The sequence below is a fragment of the Lepeophtheirus salmonis genome, chromosome 1 (genome assembly GCF_016086655.4).
Source record: "Lepeophtheirus salmonis chromosome 1, UVic_Lsal_1.4, whole genome shotgun sequence".
NCBI lineage: Eukaryota > Metazoa > Arthropoda > Copepoda > Siphonostomatoida > Caligidae > Lepeophtheirus > Lepeophtheirus salmonis.
Window position 1 is genome coordinate 26,991,379 of NC_052131.2, and position 21,085 is coordinate 27,012,463.

Below are 21,085 nucleotides of genomic sequence, written 5' to 3' on the forward strand. Positions count from 1 at the left end.
CCTAATAGATATATATATTTATTTATTTATAAGAGCATGTGACTGCATACTTCTTATTTGTAGATTTCCAAGAAATGAACTATGTAAGCCCATTTATTTCAATTTTCATATTTATTTCAACATATTATAATACCTAGTGAAATATTACGGTGACTTTATGTCAAAAGGAAATGTAAAATAAAAATGGGAAAAAAGTTTATTTTAGAAAATCTAATGTAGATAATTAAGATGGAGATAGAAAGCGAGGAAGGAAGGATTTTTGGGAGCAAAATAGTTTTCTTCTTTTAGCTAGATGTTAATACTATTTTCCACTCTACTAAAGCACAGTGATTCAAATAATATGAAATACCATTATGCTTTTAAAAAATCCGGAAATGAAAACAGTCACCCTGACAAATTGAACAATGGCTGTGAAGGAAAGAAACCAAGCTGTCAAGACGCGTTATTAGATCAGCTCTAAGAGATGAAGGAAATAAACACCCACCCAACTCCATATCTATTGACATAGGCAGGAGTTACTCCTATGTCGATCCTCAATTATGCTCCGAGTCTAACAAGGACATTGTCTTTCACGCGATAGTGATTATTTTATACTCCCTGAATAGTGATGACTTGTGATGAGAATTGTGTGTATTTTGTTATGTTAAAAATGAAAGAAACGTAAAATCAACATGGTAACCCTGACAATTTGGGGAACGTTTCCGAAGTGACCAAATAAGCTCTTTTAAGATTTGAGTCAAAGAGAGAATTGCTAGGCTCCTCATTATTTTGGCTGGCTTGGAAAAAAACTAAATGGCATGTTGGGAAACTGTGTTGGTATAGCATCCTTGTTTAATATTTTTATAGAAGTAACTTTACTTTTGAGATTTTTTCATATCCTAATATATAATTTTATAGTAGGAAGCAGGTCATATATAGCAAAATATTTTCAAGGCTCCCAATTCTTATAAGAGAAAGCTTTCACCAAAGACTTCGTCGTTCCTTATCCTGTGGAAATATATGGAAACGTCTTTCGGCAGGAGGAGGATCTTTCTTCTCATACTTGTAGCCACTGCGGCATACAGGCACGACACATAGTTTCCCCATTACTTGGATAAACTTATTCTTAAACATTTTAGTCAAATTTCCTCCGCAAAGTGAAAACGAATCTTACATGGTAGACTTGTATTAAAAGGTAACTAAAGTGTTTCCTTCCTTATCTAAGCATTCATACCTCCGATATTTACGGATTTGAACAAACACAAAGACATCACTATTATTGTCTCATATTGCGAGCCTGTGACAAGGTTATCTTAATGTCCAAATGTACCATATATTATTAGTCTTCCACCTTATTAGAATTATGAATGTTTATTTGTTGAACTCAAATTGAAAATTGTGAGCCTATGTCCATAATATTAATTAAAAAATTGTACAATACCGATTCGATTCTAGTAAAAATTCCCAATCCCAATTCCGATACTTTAATATTTTAAATGATAGTTAAAAATACCATTTTACTATCAGGGGATCCGCAGAATTATTTATATATATTTATTTTTTGTTAGGGGGGGGGGAGGGGAAATTTTGCTTTTCATCACTTAGAAAAGTAATGCATACTCGAATCCCAATAATAAATAACAATCGCAATCGTAAATTAAACATTATTTTCCAGATACATAAATCGATTCCAGGAAAAAAACATGTATTTTTGTGTGCTTCTGATGTAAAACCGTTATTTATTTAGCGGGTGTCATGATTTTTGTTACAACGGTTCTCATAGCGGTTTGAGCCGACTGTTAAAGCATTCTTAAAAAGAAATTAATCAATTTAAACGAAATAATTAACTGATAATTGATAATTAACATTTTATACTTTAAAGTTGGAGACAAATGAATGAGAATCATAATTACATTCTATTGCAACATGAACCATCCTAAAAAAATTAGAGATTTCCTCTAATTGTATTTTTTTCTCGAGGCCTTGTAAGGACTGTGGTAAGATATTCAATGCCACAGTCTATGTGTTTGTAGATTGCCCGTCTTTAACCATTCTAAAGCAATTTGTAAAATAAAATGTAAAAGGTTAGATGGGTGGAGATGAAAAATTTCAGAAAGCGATTAAGCTGTTTGGAATTTCCTGAAGGAAAAAAGAGCTTCATCCCAAACCAAAACAATTGACTTTGATCTGCTAAAGTCAAAAGCTCTTATTGCGAGCAGGCTGACGTCATATGAACCGATGGTTGTGGAAGAAGTGAGGGGTATAATTTTGGATGTATCTGCAAGATATATGGCCTTATCACTAAAATTTTTAAACATAGGAACGGATACATGGTGCAGAACATTTGAAGTTATCAAATTTACTCATTCAACAAGAGGAGAGTTGCTAAAGAATAATCGAGTTTTTTGTCATATTATCCAATTGTATCGTTTTAATCTTATGTATTAGGTTTTATTTGGAGATTTTATTTCAACTCTAGGGCATTAAATTTAAACAATAGTTTTTTTTTGTTAGGTATCTTTACATAATTGCCCTGGACATTATTATTATTATAATACCTTTTTTGTTTATATATATATTAATATGAAGGAACCGACTAAAAAAAAAAAATATATTTATCATTATTTTCGGCAAAGTGTCCCTTCAACCATGTGTCCAGGGGCATCCTTTGGGGTGGGCTGAAGGGACTGCAGCCCCTCCCAAATCAACAAATTATGCTTTTTGGTAGAAAATTTTTGGTATAGATTTTGGATTTTTTTTTTTTGAAAAAATTTAATACTTGAAATGTCATTTTTGAAATTTTGTTTTTGAATTTTTTTTTTCAAATTTAATTTGCCGTGAATAGGTATGGATTTTTGAATTTTTTTTATTTTTAAACTTAAATATTTGGAATTTTGTTTTGATATTTTTTTTTTTAAATATCAATTTTTATTTTCAAATTTTTGCGATAAAATTAAATTTTTGTGAATAACTATTGATTTTTTTTTTGAAGGTGGCTTAATATTTGAAATTTAATTTTAGGATTTTTTTTTTTAAATTCCACATATTAAGCCACTTTCCATAAAATGAAATATACATTTATAATCATACGGAAGCTCCTGGTGTCCGTTCGGCAAAGTGGTCATTCGGCAAAAAGGTTTTCAGCAATGTGTCGGTGCGGTTATTGTTCAATAACGGTAGGAAACAGTATAAAAAAATATTTTAAATTCAGATAATTATAGAATGGAATAGAAGCAGGAAAATCGTAGCTGATCACAGTATAGGGTGTATATTTTACGTTATTTAGGTTGCACATTTGGCTAAATTCTTCTTCCCTTCCATTTCGTACACATTACATATATTTTTATGAAGTCATGCTACTTACACTATCTTCCATAGTAACAAGGGGATCGATACATTAATCTATTATATCTTTTGCTTCCATTTTCTTTAATGGCTTTCTATCCATTTATTTTACACAACTTTTTCTCTAAGTTGGTGGATTTATATTTTTATTTCAAAATTATAACATATTTATATATATGCGTATTTAAATTGTAAACAGGAAAAAGTAGGTTATTCTAACATTAATGTTTTTTTTTTATAAAGTTTGATAGATACTGTATGGGGAAACAATTTTACCTAACTACTCATAGTCAGTCATCTTAAAATATCCGTCTGTTTCATAAACATAATATATTTCTTAAAAAAATTTCATTTGTAATTTAATAAACTCTTTCCTACAATTTTTAGTCTTTCCTCTAAATTTTTAAAATTTACATTCAAAAAATTTAGATTTCTGAAAAAAAATTTCAGAAAATTTTCATAATTGAACTTTTTTTCGTATTATTTTAATTTTTCAATTTAAAAAAAAATAAATCCAAAAACCAAGCTTCTCCCCCTCCGAAGGTGCCTCTGCAAGAGTGATAATTCAAGAAGCAGAAACTTCTACAGCTGACAACAAAACACAATGTACATTTTCGTCTTAGTCAGGTAAAGCCGTGAGAAAAGAAGGCTATTAACAAACCATTCTCAAAATAAATAAAACATCCTACTCTTGTAAAATGAAACAGTTCGGTAACCCTCTATTTGTACGGACCAACCAAAAAAATTAATTTTCCTCATACAAGAAGTATGTAACTATCTTAAACATGCTATAATCAAGGGTGGTCAGTGCTTTTTTGCCACCCTAGGCTAAATATAAAACTTATCCTTTAAATGTAAGAAAAAGTAATAAATTACTTAATTGACGGTGATTTTTTGCTGCTTTGTAATGTCATTTTTTTCTTCTTTTTCAAAAAAACACCCAAAACCAAATATATATATATATTATAATCCTACATATCCTCCACCTAGATATTAAACCTCTCGATAGTTACTAACTGACATATATACAATGTTGACAAGGTAATTATAGATATAAATAAAAGGGTAGTACTTTACTCATTTTAAACAATCATGATAATAATAAGAAGAAGGGTTTAAGAAGATCCGTGGGATCAAGGGAAAATAAATACATATAAAAAATATACAAAAAGTAATTACAATTCTCCATTAGTGTTAAGGGGTTGTTATTCTCTTAGATAAAATTTTGGAAAAAAAAGTTGATTAAAGTTCAATTATAAGGCAATATTTGAATATAGGAAAAAATAGAAAAACTAAAATTTTTATGAGAAAATTATACAAATGAAAATATTTCAAAAATTAAATATTTTCGTGAGAAGCTTCAAACATTTTTTCACTTTTCCAATTTTTTTATACAAATTTTAGTTTTTCAAAAGAATTCCTTAAATCAATTTAATTGAGCTGTTAAATTTTGGAAAAAAAAATTCAAATATTTTTTTTTATAATTTTAAAAATTCACATTTTTTTACAAAAATAAAAATTTTGGAAAAAAATTTCAAAAATTAAATTTATTATGAAAAAATTTTCAGAAATTAAATTTATTGGAGAAAAATTGTAAAATTCCAGAGCTATTTATAGAAAATTAATTTTTTTGAGAAAATAATTTGAAATATTACATTTTTTGGATAATATTTTCAAATATTATAATTTTTTCAAAAAATAAATTTAAAAATTTACAAATATTTACAATTATTTTTTAAACTAAATTTCCAATAATACATTATGAAAAAAACACTCAAAATCCAATGTTCTTTATAAAAATTTGGAAAAAAAAAGCTAATAAATTTTTTATAGAAAAATTTCAAAAATCCATAGCTTTTCATAGAAAATGAGATTGTTTGAGGATATTTGGTACTGCAATTTAAGGATCCGTAATATCCCTATTACTTTTCTAAATATATATGACATTTAGTCATCAATTAATGTTTGTGTCTTGTGAACAACAATAATTAACCTTTAAAAAGTGGAAAGAATAAATAAAAATATTGAATACACGAATTCTTTCCACTTTTTTTTTGTAGATAGTGTATTTAGTCGTTAATTCATTTTTTAGATCGAATATAGCTCAAATAGAGGGCGCCATGAAGTTTTTTTTACCTTCGAAGATCATTATTTATTTATTCGTTTTTGATAGATATGTATTTTTATACAAAAAGTTTTAATAAATGTATTTTTAATTCTGAGAGTTTGTGAATCATGTCAGGACCCTTGGTTAGTTGTTATTTTTAAACAGTGTGTTTACAAATAATTATGTGCCTAGTTGGGGGTGTCTGATGAGATTAAGGGACTGTAGGCTCCCACCCCCAAAAATAAAAGAAATTTTGATTTTTATTAGAAAATTTAATATTTGAATTGTTTTTTCAAAAAATTTATTTTTTCTTATATTTTATCCACAAAATTTATCATTCTAATTTCTTTCTAAAAAATTTTAATTTTTTGTAACTAATTGTATTATTTTGAAATGTTTCTCCCAAAAAATTTAAAATTTTTTTCCCAAGAAAAATTATTTTTATGCAAGCACCTGACAATTTTAGAATATTTTTTACAAAAAATTAATTTTTCATGAATAGCAAAACAAGTAGGAAATAGAATAGGCAAAAAAAATTAATATTTGAAATTTTTTTCTGGAAATTTAATTTTTTGCCAACAGCTTTGATTTTTAGGAAATGTTTTCCAAAAAAATTTATTTTTTTGTGAATAACAGTAGATTTTAGAGTTTTTCAAAATTTAATATTTGAAGTTTTTTTGCGAAAAAGTTTAATTTTTTGTGAATAGCTGTGAATTTTTGTATTTAATAAATTTAAATTTAATATTTGAAAATTTTTAAGTAAAACAATTCCATTCTTATGCTCTGCCGCATAGAGCACTTCTTGGGCCGTAAAATTGTTTTCTCATTATTATTTAATTCCTGAGTCGTGAACATCCTTTCCTAAAAAAAATGTCAATTATATTAAAAAAGTTTTTGAACATTTGTCTGTGCTCATAAAAAAACGGGGAGTAACCCTCAGGATTTGTTGTAGAGTCCTAAATTTCCTTGTTGGATTCAGAGTAGAATTTGGGATCAAAATCGGATTAATTCTAGTACATGTCCTTGTTTTTATCAGTTTCTCCTTCTTCTCTTGTCAACGGCGATTGAGGCTGATCTAATGAAACGACATAAGCATTATTATTTCTCTCCTTTAAAAAGATTCTTCGAATTGTCAGCGGTACTAAGTTAATGGTCGGTTTTTGTTTTAACATGCCCATCCTACAGTGGATTATCATCGTTGCTAGAGGTAGTACTTTGCATTACCCGGAGTAATTAGGCGTTGGTTAAAGACAAAATTTTATTTAATAATATATAAGAGAACTCCTCCAGAAATCCCCAGTCTTACATTCCGTCTTTCATCACACATAACTACACAATACAATAATACTGAAATAAATTTTACGACGTGTTCTATTCTCAAAAATAAAAGAATAATGATATGAGTTTGATTTTTTTTTTTTTTTTTTTTTTTGGATGAATGATGAGTACTTTAGTCTTCAGACCGCTTACTAATTAAAACAGACAAACTTTATTTTAACCATGGATAACTTAACATTTGTTTACAATATTCATTTATAAAATCACGCTCTATTATATCTATTTCTGTTATGATTCTATAAATTATTTTATTTTATCGTCTACTAAATATCAATAAATATATGTTTTTTAAAGTGATTATTCTTCCCAGCCGAAAAATATACCATCGACTTGTGTGGTAAATTCTTTTGTATAAATTTTCAACATCAAAATTCTTTATAAATGAAAATCAGCTATAGAAATAAAGTTTTATGCCTGGTAAAAAATATTTAATACACATTCATTTAATATCTAATGACTGCTTTAAGCCAAGCACTAATATTATATTAATGACTGAGGTGAGGTATAAACGGAAAAGTGGTGAAATAGAATTAAGCGTACAAATTTTTTGTGGGAAAATTACATTTCAAATTCGTCAGAGCTCAATCAAAAATTAAATTTCAATTGTGTACCTACGAAAAAAAGAGTAAATTGGATGGAAAATGAAGTTGTTCAATAAGATTAGTACATAACTCAATCTGCTCGAGGTATTTTGCAAAACACACTAAATTAGTAAACTTTTACTTAATTAATCATTGATAAAGTTATTGGTAATTCATTTTAGGTTGTCCAGTTACTGGGTTTAGAGTAATAATGAAAGAGACTCGAAATTTAAGATTTTAATCAATGAAATAATTCATTTGATGGTTACAGAGCGAATAAATATATGTAGCTCAGTTTTTAATTTAATTGCTTTTTTGAAGATTAAATATGAGGACGTTACCGAACAGAATGTAATTATTATAATATACAGCTTTAATCAAATCTTTATTTTAGAATGACATGCATGTCATGCTTAAACAACTGTCATCAAATACGCAAGTCTCAATGGGATATCGAAATGAACATTTAATTATTTAAATGCAAGGTAGGAACAATTAACTCAAAAGGATAAATTAGTTTCAATTACATGTGATGAAGTATATTCTACTCAAAAAAATAGAATTTATTAATGGCACAATTTATGGTTACTACGAAAATAGACCAAGAAGGGCTCTTATGTTTTATGATCAACTGCATTGCCAGGGGCGCCTTCAGGGAGGGGTTGTGAGGGGATGTAGCCCCAAATTAAAGAATTTTCGATTTTTACTAGAAAATTTAGTATTTGAAATTTTTTGAAAATAGCTATGGATTTTTGAAATTTTTATGAAAAAAATTAATTTTATGAGAATAGCTGTAGATTTTTTAAAATAAATATAAATTTATATATATTTAAATTTTTTTGTGAATCACTGAATTTTTGAAATTTTTTTATTTTGTAGATAAATGTAGATTTTTGATTATTTATTTTTTTCAAATTCGTAATATTTGAAAAAATTTAATTTTTTTTGAATAGCTATGGATTTTTAAAAAAATCCAAAAAGTTTTAATATTTCAAATTTTTTGGAAAAAAAATTTCAAAACCAAGAACCTCCCCAAAAATATAATCCTGCGGACGCCCATGGTTGCTGGAAATTATGAAGGTGTCTTGGAATGAGAAATTTCGGGATTAACCTTATGCCTTAAAAATATTAATGATGAAAAAAGGTTTATCAAGAGACACTCATTTCCAATATAAGAGAAATGTGATTTACTATGAAAGAACTGACTAATTAATAACTACTTATATCAAAAATATTCCTAAAAAAATATGTCTTCCTTCGATGAAGTTCAATAAGAAGTCTTTTCTCCCTACTCATTAATAAAAGATATATTATGTGATTCAAAGTTAGATCTGAAAGGAATAGTAATCAAGTCTACAAAGGAAACTAGCCTTTATTTAGACTAAATTTAATCATTTTGATAACGGCTAATGGAGCTCCCTTTCAAGTTTCAACTCCAAAAAATGAAATTCTCTTCCACACTTGGAAGGATTATATATTATTTATTTGCAAGACTCTAATAACGAGGTTGCGTGTGTAATTTATATCAATATGTTAAGTAATCTATGTTTTAACATCCCAGTGTATATATATTTCATTTCAATCTTAATAAATAATGAGAAAATTCACATGAATTATGATATAGATAGGAGACCAATAACTAACAGCACACTCCTGCAATATTTCATTAATAGAACTAGATTTCTTATTCTTATTTCTTATATCAAAAATATTTAAATGATGCACATCAGGGAGCACTATATAGAGAGCACTGTGTATACATGTTCGTTGCTATATGCACACACCAGCAATAGTTCATAATTACGACGTCATTGCTCTATTTCAGATCAAAATGTGTTTATGATATACATCAAGGAGCATTGCATACAGTACACCTCGTAACTTGTTGTTATATATTCATACAGACAGACTTTCCTTGATTAATATATAGATATGTATAGGTATTCCAACGTTGAGAGATTAGAAACAAAAATGTAAACAAGCTCGAAAATCACAATCGTTCAAGCTTTCAAAGCATTTCGAAGAAATCACGGAATTACTACTTCAACGACTGTTGCAAGGAATCATTGGTATTCATATGCAATCCATTTCTTCATCATAAAGCCAATCTCTACTTGCATCAAGGATTGTACCATAATTATGGAATTAAATCAAGATGGATGACTAATGGGATTTACTTGGACAAAGATGGGACATCAGACTCACCCTAATGGTTTTTGTACATGTCGGTCAGTATCTTTGATTAATAATGATGATTGGCTTAATAAATAAATCAATTAGTCTAAGGATATATTATTACTTATGTACAAAACATAAATTGCTTCTCTAACCAAATAAATAAATTAATTTAGCATTCCCCAAAAAAAAAAAAATTAATACACCGTTCTCCCAAAAAATATTTATATTTCAATATGTTTGTCTTATTTATTGTATTGTTGTTCTTATAATAATCATCATCATCATTTGTGATTGGTGAATGGACATTTGGTCTATTAATGAATATATAAAAAAAGGGAACAGCAGCTAATCCTAAATTACAGAAATAGAAGATAGGTACGTCTTCAAGTTTTGTTTATCCTACAAAGCATAGGACAAACAGTGGATTTTAATCATGAATTATAATTGTACAATACATATTAGGCTGGTTCTTACAATGAGAGTTATCTAAAATGTTGGAGTATATAGTCCACCAAATTGTCTTTAAATTACAAAAAAAAAACCTTTGAAGCTTTTCAATTTCATACCTTTAAGAAAAAAATAGCATTTTTACCAGACAATAGTCAAAATAAAACAATTAATAAGCAAAAACTATTTTTCATGAATTAACCATTTTTCAAAGGTTATTTGATTATTTCTCTTCAATAATTCAATATTTGTCATTTTTTCATGAGAAAAAATCAATTTAATGTGCATTTAACACGTACTTTTAGTCCAGCACGATGAATGAACAATTTATTCATTCTGGATTGTTTAAGGAAAGTCTCTTTTTACCACAAAACAAGATCATCCCTATGTAATTTCATTGCAATGAAAGTTCATTCCAACAAAGCAAATATTTGTAATATATTTTATTAAAAATATTACCTATGATGTAGTGATTTTCTTCGGGATGAACTTTCCTTGTGATAAAATTGCTTAGGTATGAGCTTTCATTGGAAAAAAAAGAGGGAAGTGAACTTTCCTGTTACTGTTCTGGTACAATATACTATGCTAAGTGAATATCATAAATAACTCATAAGAGGTATATTCAATCAAACTTTTTCATTTTGAAAAACAGTTTACATATTATTTACATAAATGATAATAAAGTACGTGCTATACGCGGTACAATAATAATTTATTTATCGTTATTTTATAAGAAGAAATAATCATTTTAGGGTGGGGGGGGACTTTATTATAACTTTTGAAAGATTGCTAATTCAAGTAAAATACTTATTGCTCATAAATTGATCCATTTTGACTTTTACCGACAAAAATTAAGAAAACTTCCAGGGGAATCTGCAATCTTCCCAACATTTAAAAAAAACCATTTTAAGGACCAGTCTAATGAACATACATGTCATATGGTTTTGGTTAAAATCCCGGCCCTCATTACAATGCAATAATAAATATCTATTAATAATAATCTTACAATATTCTAATGATCCTAAAGAATATTAAACATTCCTCTTTGTCAATTCTCCTTCGAGTTTTTTCCTCTTTTCAGCTCGATTTTTTTTACCAGTCCTTTTTCTTCCTTTCTATCTTACATTGTAATCCATGTTGATCCTCTCTGTGGTAAATTTAGACAATAACAATCTTGAACACAAATCAAGAGATATCCAATTTATATTTTGAAATCATATATTATTATGCAATCAGCCCAAAATTTAATAGATTTATTTCGCTCAATAAAAGGCATTGTATTCAATTTTATGGTATGAATGGAGACCCCCAATAATGTTAACTATATTTTAAGACATTCATTTGATATGTAAAATTATATTTGTCTACGATCATGGAGCAATTCATGCATTTATAATCCTTTTATTAAGTTGATGAGTTTTTGATACATTAAGAGCTGTTTGAGGATCCTCCAAAGGATTAATCATAGGAAAAATTTCTTAATAGAAATTGACAAATATTTGTGAGGAATAGAAATGCAATCCAGACTCAATTTTGAGAAAAATAATAATAGCATCCTGATGTTTTGAGGGATATAATTAGACAAACAAAAAAAATACCCCAAAATCAGTGGTAGAAGTTTGTCATTTCTTATCAACTATGGAACTTGCCTTCATTAATATATGGGAATAATTCACTGCTCTTAACAAGAGCTTCAATCCATCAACGTTGTTCAGACCATTAATAAAGTGTACAGGCAGTTTTTATTGCAAGTTTAAATCTTTTCCTCCAATATAAGAGAGATTAAAAGTCGATATTAACTTAAAGTTAGCCAATTACGTAGTACTCTTACCAACTGATGGCTACTAACTCGTAGTCACTCCAGTTAGAGTAACTATGGATGACTCACCAATTAACATACTCATAAAAACTACTACTCAGGAATTTATTGGAAGGCCCAGGACCCCTTGCTCCCCCATGATTACGTCCCAAAGCTTCGAATAATCACGAGCTTGAAATTTTTTATCGAGTGGGTAGTGACTAATTTTTCTATTGATGAGGTCATCAAGGACGTCTGTTGGATTTTTATTATTTTTTTTTTTTTTTTGGAAGCTTGGACCATTGGGCTATTTTTTAACAATTTTGACAGAAAAATGTTTTTATTTTTCATAAATACGAAAAATTGACAAATATGTTATTTAGAAATAAAGACAACTTTTGCTTTCAATTTTAAATTGTACAGAAAAGACTAAATTTGAAGAAATAATATTTAAGAAAAAAATAGAAATTGATTTTTTATTTTCAAAAATTATGATATAGGTATATATATATATATCTTCTTTTTTTTTTTTTTTTTTGATAACTTGTGCCTAAGAGAATGAAACAATATAGATTACAAATTAAGTAGTTTTTGTCTAGATATTGGGGGCGTCACCTCGCAAATTAAATGTTTTGTAAGATAGCTTACTCATATCTCATTGTCCTCAAATATGAAACGGTGCTTTATTCCATAAGTATGGAATTGTTTGTAGATGAACAAGAGATTATTCTGGCTTAACTAATCCACAAATAGTAGACAAATCAACAATCGGGATCCCAAATATTTAGGAATATCATTTTCTGTATAATATTTGAAGAAAAAGAGTGAGTTTTAAAAAAAGGAGTGAGGGAGATAAGTTTGATCAAGTTATGATAATAATTCCTCACCGGATGCTCCTTATTTGACATAAAACCTCTTTTATTTTATTTTTTCTATTTTATAAATAAGTAGGATCTAATGAGAAGAAAGAATTTTTACAAAATATTATTTAGAATAAAAATTCCATTTTTATTTTATTAAAGGAAGTTTTTTTTTTTTTTTGACTAATTATAATTATTTGTATAACAATAAAAACATGCAGAGAAGCGATGGCTTAATGCTCAAATACCCTTTAGTTTTAATTACATAATAATATATGTATACAATTATAAACAGTGTACACATTTCATTAAATATATAATTACTATTATAATTACAATTATTTATCATTTGTAAATAATTTTTGATTCCCATCAAAAGCACATGATATGATTTTTCCAAGTCATGAGGGGTTGAACGTAGTTATTGGTGCTCAGACTCGGTCCGAGACCAAACTTTTTTTTAAGTTTAATCATAAGTGATTCTTTGTTTCTGATATTTCGGTCCAGACCGAAATCTTAATAATAGACTGATTTTTTCGCTCCCAATCTACTTGCTGAGGATTTTAAATCCTGAAAATTTAGGGATAAATTGTATTACATTTCATTTGCCAAAAATAACGAAGCAATTTACAATTTTTTTGCTCTTACATGACGGAGTACATAGTGAAGTCAATCCTCAAACCAACCACATCAAGCTTCAAACATAGCCTCCAACCTGGCCCTAACCCTAGCACTCCTTGTCAGATCCAGCGAGCTAGGAGGATATATTTTATTTTTCTTCAATAACTCAATTGTGCGTTTTACGGTCTCAGAACGGCCATAAATCTTCCTTGCTGGTGATCCCGATCCATCAAACTCCTTCAAAGCCTTGGCAACATAGTAAACAGTTCATTTGGGCTACTTCGTAAACTCAATAATCTCCATGGGCGTAGACTCTGCACGGAAGCGCACAATAATGGCCGAATAGCGTTCGTATTCAGAGAATATCTCGAAAATTTTGTGTTTGTCCTTACACATTTTATCATTGAAATCTGATGAGCATACTTTCATTAATATAGATTTCAGGGTTGCCAAGATATTAAGGTGTAAACTTGTTCCAGATTTAAAATCATCATCCTGTATATAGAAGGATTTTCTGTCCTATCCTGATTTTATCCTGAGTAATAGAAATATGATAGATACCTGAGCTTATATGACGTTATTGTAGATCGATATTTACCATTTTGAAACACACGTGACGTCATCAACACTTCAATTGTAGAATTGGTCTAGATTGAATATCAAATCATCACCGATTTTTTCATCAGGACTGATCTAGACCGAATTTACCTCGGAGAGTGGTACTGAAAGAAATACGTTTTATGAAAGGATCGAATGAGTTCGGTCCACTACTAAAAGTCAGAACAGTTTCAGACCGAAGACCAACACTAATAGTTATAGATGATCATATTGATCAAGAGTACAACTTCTTCAAATTCTTTTCAACTTCATTATATTACGTGATAAAAAGATAAATTATAGACTTGACCTTGTAGTTTTCTTGAGCTACATAAAGAGAGAGAGAGAGATGCACTGCGCTTGCATGGCTTATAGTACAGAAGGATGCAATAGCTAATCCAGAATCCATCATTTTCAATCAATTTTAGAAGCCACACATTGTAATCATATAATGTGTGGTGGGTCTACTCCATTCTAATCCCATGATTCCTTATTGGCTATGAATTAGAACTAAAACTAAATACCATCTTCAATCGTTCTATGAACAATATATGTATAAAGAAGTTTAAGTGCAGTTTGGTAGTGTAGTTACTAGGTACCATGTTGTTGTTTTGTTTTATTATTTTTTTATATTGTTGTTGTTGAAGGTTGTCTCCTTCGTTGGTACTTCACAGAGTGTTTCAATTTGATATTCTATAACATCATATTCTGCAGATGTGGGAAAAATTACTATTTATCAATGTTAAAGTTGAGTCTTTGCTCACAAGTCCATGAGTCAAGTCCCAGTCTTTGAAACTTTTATTCAGTCCAGTTTGAGTTCTTGAATATTATCAGTTCGAGTCAGGGCCATAACCCGGTATGAGCTTCACTTGGACCTCACGCATTTTCTAAAAACTTTTTAACGCCAAATATGTCCAGCTGAATAAATAACTTAATGAAACGTGCATTGCAAGCATAATAAGCACCCCGTCCGCACTGGGTGGGCGGACGGGGGTTTTATTTTTTCAACAATATATTTAGAAAAAAAATTATTTTTGTCAACAGCTGGGGATTGTTGAATTTTTTCCCAAAATATAGTATACTTGAAATTATTTTCCAAAATATCAAATACTTCTTTTTTCGAATTAAATTTTATAATTTGTTTAAAAAAATTTAAGATTTTGTGAAAAAACGCGAATTTATCAAATTTTATTGGACATATTTAATTTTTGTGAATAAATGGGAATTTAAAAATAAAATTCCAAAAAATAGCGATTTTTGAAATTTTTTTCTAAAGCATTTGTTTTTTCATAAAAATTCAATTTTTCAATTTTTTTTTTTAACAACTGTGGATTTTTGAATTTTTTTTTCCATTATATTGAAGAATTTTGAATAGTTCATGTTAACAGAAAATTAAGTTAAAATTATATGTACAAAATTTAAATGTCGTAATTTCAAAAATAAACTTGACATCGACGTTTTCTGTACACCCTGTATACCAGGGGCGTCCGCAAAAAAACCATTTTAAAAAAATCCACAGCTGCTTACAACAAGTAAAAAAATTCAAAAATTAAATATCAAATATTGATTTTATTGGAAAAAATAATTAAAAAATCCATAGGTATTTACAGAAAATTAAATTATTTGAAAAAAAAAATCAAATAATAACAGCTGTTCAGACAAAATTAAATTTTTGGGAAAAAAATGATAATAATAAAATGTCTTATTTTTACTTTTTCTAGTAAAAAAACATTTTTTTTTTTGGGGGGCTACAGCCTCTCCTGCCCCCTCCCCTTCGGACGCCCCTGTATAGTATTCACAAATTGCACAAGATGCAATTTGTGCAATTGAATATATAAATTTTAGAGCTATAGCTTTTTGATGATGGAGAAAAAGGCCTAGTCTCTTTCCCCACATATCTATGTAGGATTTTCTAAAGAGGGTTTATGCAATGGGCATTGTACACATCAATCATCCTACAGACGACACAAGAACTCAGAGGTGTTGTAATAATAATTTGAAGACGTTCTACTCTGTACGTTCTTGCAACTGCTTCCTCCAAAAGAAAAACTACTTGAATGTTGTGTGTATGTAGTCATATGCATGCATAGATTTGACGGCAGGCCTTTTACTTGTTATCGTTGTTTTTGTTGTTGTTCCAAACCAAATCAAATCCGCGCTTGAACTTGATCATCCCCACTTGCGAAAAGAAAGAAAGAAAAAAGGAAGATGATTGTTTTTTATCCACGAAAAAAAGGTATATTATTTGGTTTCTGATGAAGCATTTTTGAATCAGTCGTGAAATAATATTGTATTAGTGCATTTGGATATTCTCCAGGGGATATTTGAGAATTGGAATTTACAACCTTGTTTACTCTCTTTTTTATAGATAGATAGCCACTCTGTGTATTTATGCATAAAGGCTACATAAAAATTGAAGAAGAAAATAAGGAATTCAGATTTCTCAAGTCACCGAAATAATATTGTTTGTAGATACGACAAGGAACCCTAAGGTAATTAATCAACATGCGCTTGTAACTAACAATGAGTATCATTAAGAGAGGGCCAAAGTTATAGCCTATTGTCATTACATGGCTATACATATATGTAATTAAGTCTCATGACTTGTTATCGTACATTCTTTTGCAAATCATTGACTTTGATTAACGTCAACTTTTTATGTATGTACTTATATAAATATTCGAGCCATCCTTGGTCAAATAATTAGAGCGTAGTGCTCTCATCATATACTTAGAATAAAAGTTCAATATGACTAAACGATCTTTTACCGTTGCTTTTCACATTAAAAGAATAATAAAACATTACAACACACACATATATATTATAATGTGAACCATTCTAGTTTGATTCCCAGGGGTCAAGCCCAATTTTTATCTTCTTTGAAAATATGATGATGCAATCTCCTAATGGTTACATATGTATGCCGTATTCATATTCTAAAAGTTCATAATGGATAACATACATCATTTATTTTTAGAAAGAGAAAGAAAATGACTTCATTCTTGTTGTTTGACCTTGAAATACTGACTTGGTTTTTAAAATGTCCTTTTTATGTACCTATTCCTTGTTATGGTTCTTCTTCTATCATAATGATAGGTAGAATGTACATATGTACATCAGTGGTTCTCAAACGTACTAATGGAGGCTGGCATGGCGATGTTATAAAAAAGATGAGAAAAAAAAAGAAGGACATAATTACCTCCGAATATTTTGGTCAAAATTAAAGTTCCCCTCCTAAAAAATATTCATCTTTTTCATCACGAGTGATTATCAACTTTTGTACTACAGAGACCCTATAGGCGCCATTTTATTTGAGAGGGAGTAGCTAATTTGGCCCGAATATTTGGCTCTATGATTAATTTATAAACATATAATTTTTTTGAATTTTTAAAGACTTTTTCGCGGAAAAGACGCGTTTCTTGAGGACTTTGGTAACGTTGTGCAGTCCTGATTGAGAATGAATGTCCTACGCCTATGACAGCTGTTTATGTGAACTTCTGTCAGTGGTACGTGTCAGAACTTCATAAATAGGTTAAGCCTCACTGCCGTATTCACGGTTTTTAATGAGGAGAGGGCTTAATGGAAAAGCTATGGAGGAAATACCATCAATACTATTTTTTTAAGAAATGATTGAGATGCCCTAGCCCAGAGTAATTAAGGCACTGAGCCTCTGCTATTGTATATTATTCAGTTTATCCAAATTGGATGTACAAAGTACATATCCGGAAATCTTGATATTATTTTATTAGGTGATACAGATTGCAAGAAGTTTGAGAGCACCTGGAATACTTAATTTATGTATATACAATATATATTGTATATATCTGGTGTGTCGACATAAATATAGTTTTGAACAAAAGTCAGGAAATGGTGAAAATCCCAATTTTTTTTTTTTTTTTTTTTTTTTACTTTATATGTTCTACATACAGGCCAATATTTTGCATTCCAATTATTGGAATGAATTTAAAACATCCAAAAAAATTAGCCCTTCCTTAGAACCTTCATTATAGTATGAAGATAGGACCTAACCAATTTAAATAAATAAATAAATATATAATTATTTTATTTTGACAATGGGTTTTTGCATCTCTGTGTCCAAGTTGTGGAATCCAAGTAAATCTACTAATAGAAATTGCCCATCGTCGAAGAGTACAAATGTAATCCAGTCTAAATGTAGAAAAACATAATTCCAGTTTAATTTTGCGTTGACGGGCCACATATATGGTTTGGAATGGATAGCTATAAGGCATTTGAATAATTACCACGTTTGATTATATTATATTCTTGCTCGAGAGTGAATGACACCATGTGACCAGACAATTATTCTATACTCCTCTCCAGTACTTGTTATTTAGATTTTATTCTTTTTTAAGGAGTGTCAAAATATTGTATATAGTCTGCATTTTTTTCCATCTGACTATATATCTAATATGTTGCTATTACATATCTTGATTTAATCAAAGAAAGTGGGTGGTTGTTCAATAGATATTATTACTATTTCTGACTCATTTTTCAGAAATGATTCCAAACGTGGAGCAACGTCAAGGAATTTCCTTTACACCACTCATCATAGCAGTCAGTCTCTGTTTCCAATTAGGAATCACACTAATTGAGGCACAAAGCCAATCCTTTCCCTTCAACACAAACCTTCGTAATTTAAATAATCTCAATAGCAATCCTAATAACCGAGCCTTCAATGGACGACAATCCTCGAATCTCGTCTCAAATGATGATTTACCTCTTGACATCGGAACCATTGCTGCTGCAGGGGAAGTTTGCATTGATAAAGTTGTGACAGTAGAAGAAGTGGAGTATGATAATGTGATTGAATGCAAGCACTCTTATAGTCAACGATGCCACGAAACATATAAAACAGACTACTCTCCTCAACAAGAAGAAGAGTGCGAAGAAAACTTTAAGAAAAATTGCTTCATTGAGTATAAGAAAAGAGCCTCCAAGGAAACGGTTCAGATCTGTAATACTCCCCTTGTGAAGAACTGCGACATTCAAGGCCCCCTGGAATGTAAAACAGAGTTTCAAACGCAATGTACCACGAGGTAGCTATTACTCAATACTCATTAAGAACCAGGAATTTCTCTTTCTTTCTCGCTATGAGAAAATAATTACTCATTTAAAATTTTTAATGTTACGTAACGAGAGTTTCTTTTAGGATTTCATTCCCGCTTCTTCCTGCAATTTTATTTTATTATTATGTATTAAATTTTCTTCCCCGAGGCTTCTCTCCTACAACATATACATATGTAATTGTGTTTCTTAAAGGTACCACGAACATGAAGTAATAGATGATATACCAGACTGCAAGGATGAGAATGAGGTCAAGTGTGAGGATGTTACTCAAGGTTACACCACAGAGCAAAAGTGTAGCAAATGGCCTGTGAAGAAATGTAAATTGAGTTCACAAACTGTCAAGAAATACTCTCCCGAAACACACTGCACAAAAGTTCCATTCGAACTTTGTGGACCAGCAGCATGCCCAACTGAGCCTGGACCCGACGTATGCATTAGCAAAGAAGAAACGGTGCGTACATGGAACTCTGTTCCATCCATGTTCTTTCATTTTTTATTTAAACTATTTCATTTATTTTTTTTAGTTTGTAGTGGATCAGCCCCAAGAGGAATGTAATCTTGAGCCTCAAAAGTCTTGCAAATTAGTTACAAAGCTCATTCCCCTTCTTAAAGCAGTGGAAAACTGTATCGACATTCCAAAAGAGGTCTGTGTGAGACAACGTCGTAATCCAAGAACCGTCAAAGTTCCCATCATTAAGAAATGGTGCTATACTCCTAAACTCGAGACTTCTTCAGATATCAAGCCGGGATCAAGCAATCCTCGTGGTGTAACTGTCAACCCACCCACTGAGGCTCCCCCAACTTGCTCCACATTTTGCCGACAACGAAGAAGAGACGGAGTTTGTCATCCCGAATGCAACACGCCACTCTGTGATTTCGACGGAGGTGACTGCGAGTCCTGCAATCCTTCATACCCCAAGGAATATTGTGAAGGGCTCTCCAGAAACGGAGTCTGTAATCCAGAGTGCAATACTCCAAAGTGTAATAACGATGGAGGAGATTGTATAACAACAACCACAAGGACGACAACCACAAGGGCAACAACCACTAGGACAACAACCACAAGGAGTACCACTACCACCACTCCTAACATTGGCTATTTACCTCCGTACAGTGGATAACTCTCTCACTCTTCATTAATCTTCAACAATTACTCAGATTCTTTTTTGATAAAAGATCCCTCCCTCATCCTTCTCCAGTCGTAAATAGGAGGAAGCGCAATCACTGCTCAGACTTCAATCATTTCAACCAAAATAATATTAATATTCTTCATAATATATACAATACATAGACCCCTTTATCAATACATAGTATGTAAATCTTTCTTTCCTCTTCTTTATCGAGGTCCTCTTTGGCTTCCCTCGGCCTAGTCTCTTCCTTTCCTTCTCCTACTAAAGATATTTTCTGCATTTTGTTCATACTGTATGGTCAACCACATTTTATTTTTCATTACTGCTAAGACAATATGATTATGTTCATACTTAAATTTTATGATTATATACAACCCGGGTCAGGGCGTTCTTTACTTTTAATCATTATCATTGATATTAATTACTGAATAATTTTATGCTGTATATGAAAAAAATAGTATGTAATAAAGAACTGTAAATTAAATTTATTTAAAGTAAGAAACAACTTGTAGAAATATATATGACGTATATTATACAGGTTCATTCCATATATTTTTCAATCTTTTTGCTCCATTTCTAAAGAATTTTTGAGGAGGTTTTTGCTAATAAATAGTTGAAATTTGTTTCCGCTCAATTTAGTAATCTAATCACGTATGCAATGTAATGGTCTCAAATGGCGAAAAATCACCACTCTTCCATATGAAGAGGGACTTGATTAAGAGTAACCCGCACACATGGGTTTCATAAAGCCTAAGGTACTACCATGGATCTAAAATGAGATTTTAGGAACTGCATTCAACATTGGATGGTGTATTTAACCACGATGCAAAATTATCTTATTGTGACGTGCGTCAAATGTGAGCAATTTTTGACTCTTCATTCTCCTGATTGCAACTGGAAATGAAGCACTGGTGCTGGAATGTATTTGCAAGTGGGGAGTACGATTATATAATCAAGGATGCCTTCAGGATTTTGGGGGCACTGCTAGATTTTTTTGCGGGGTGGGGAGGGCTGTT

The 21,085-nt window shown here is 30.1% G+C and overlaps 1 protein-coding gene and 1 long non-coding RNA gene across 3 annotated transcripts; both read left to right on the forward strand.

The window, feature by feature from the left end:
- Positions 1-209: 209 nt before the first annotated feature.
- On the forward strand, positions 210-9,570 carry LOC139906101 (uncharacterized). Its single transcript, XR_011781362.1, has 3 exons — positions 210-848; positions 898-1,174; positions 9,176-9,570. It is a non-coding gene; the product is annotated as an uncharacterized lncRNA (long non-coding RNA).
- Positions 9,571-16,022: 6,452 nt separating this feature from the next.
- LOC121121761 (uncharacterized) lies at positions 16,023-20,557 on the forward strand. Of its 2 annotated transcripts, none has more exons than XM_040716743.2 (4): positions 16,023-16,343; positions 18,368-18,908; positions 19,132-19,390; positions 19,464-20,557. In XM_040716743.2, the coding sequence occupies exons 2-4, from the start codon at positions 18,370-18,372 to the stop codon at positions 20,058-20,060; spliced, it is 1,395 nt and encodes a 464-aa protein (XP_040572677.1). In that variant the 5' UTR covers positions 16,023-16,343; positions 18,368-18,369; the 3' UTR covers positions 20,061-20,557. The 2 variants fall into 2 exon arrangements, with proteins under 2 accessions (XP_040572677.1, XP_071746442.1); XM_071890341.1 differs by lacking the exon at positions 16,023-16,343 and adding an exon at positions 17,250-17,357.
- The last annotated feature ends 528 nt before the right edge of the window (positions 20,558-21,085 follow it).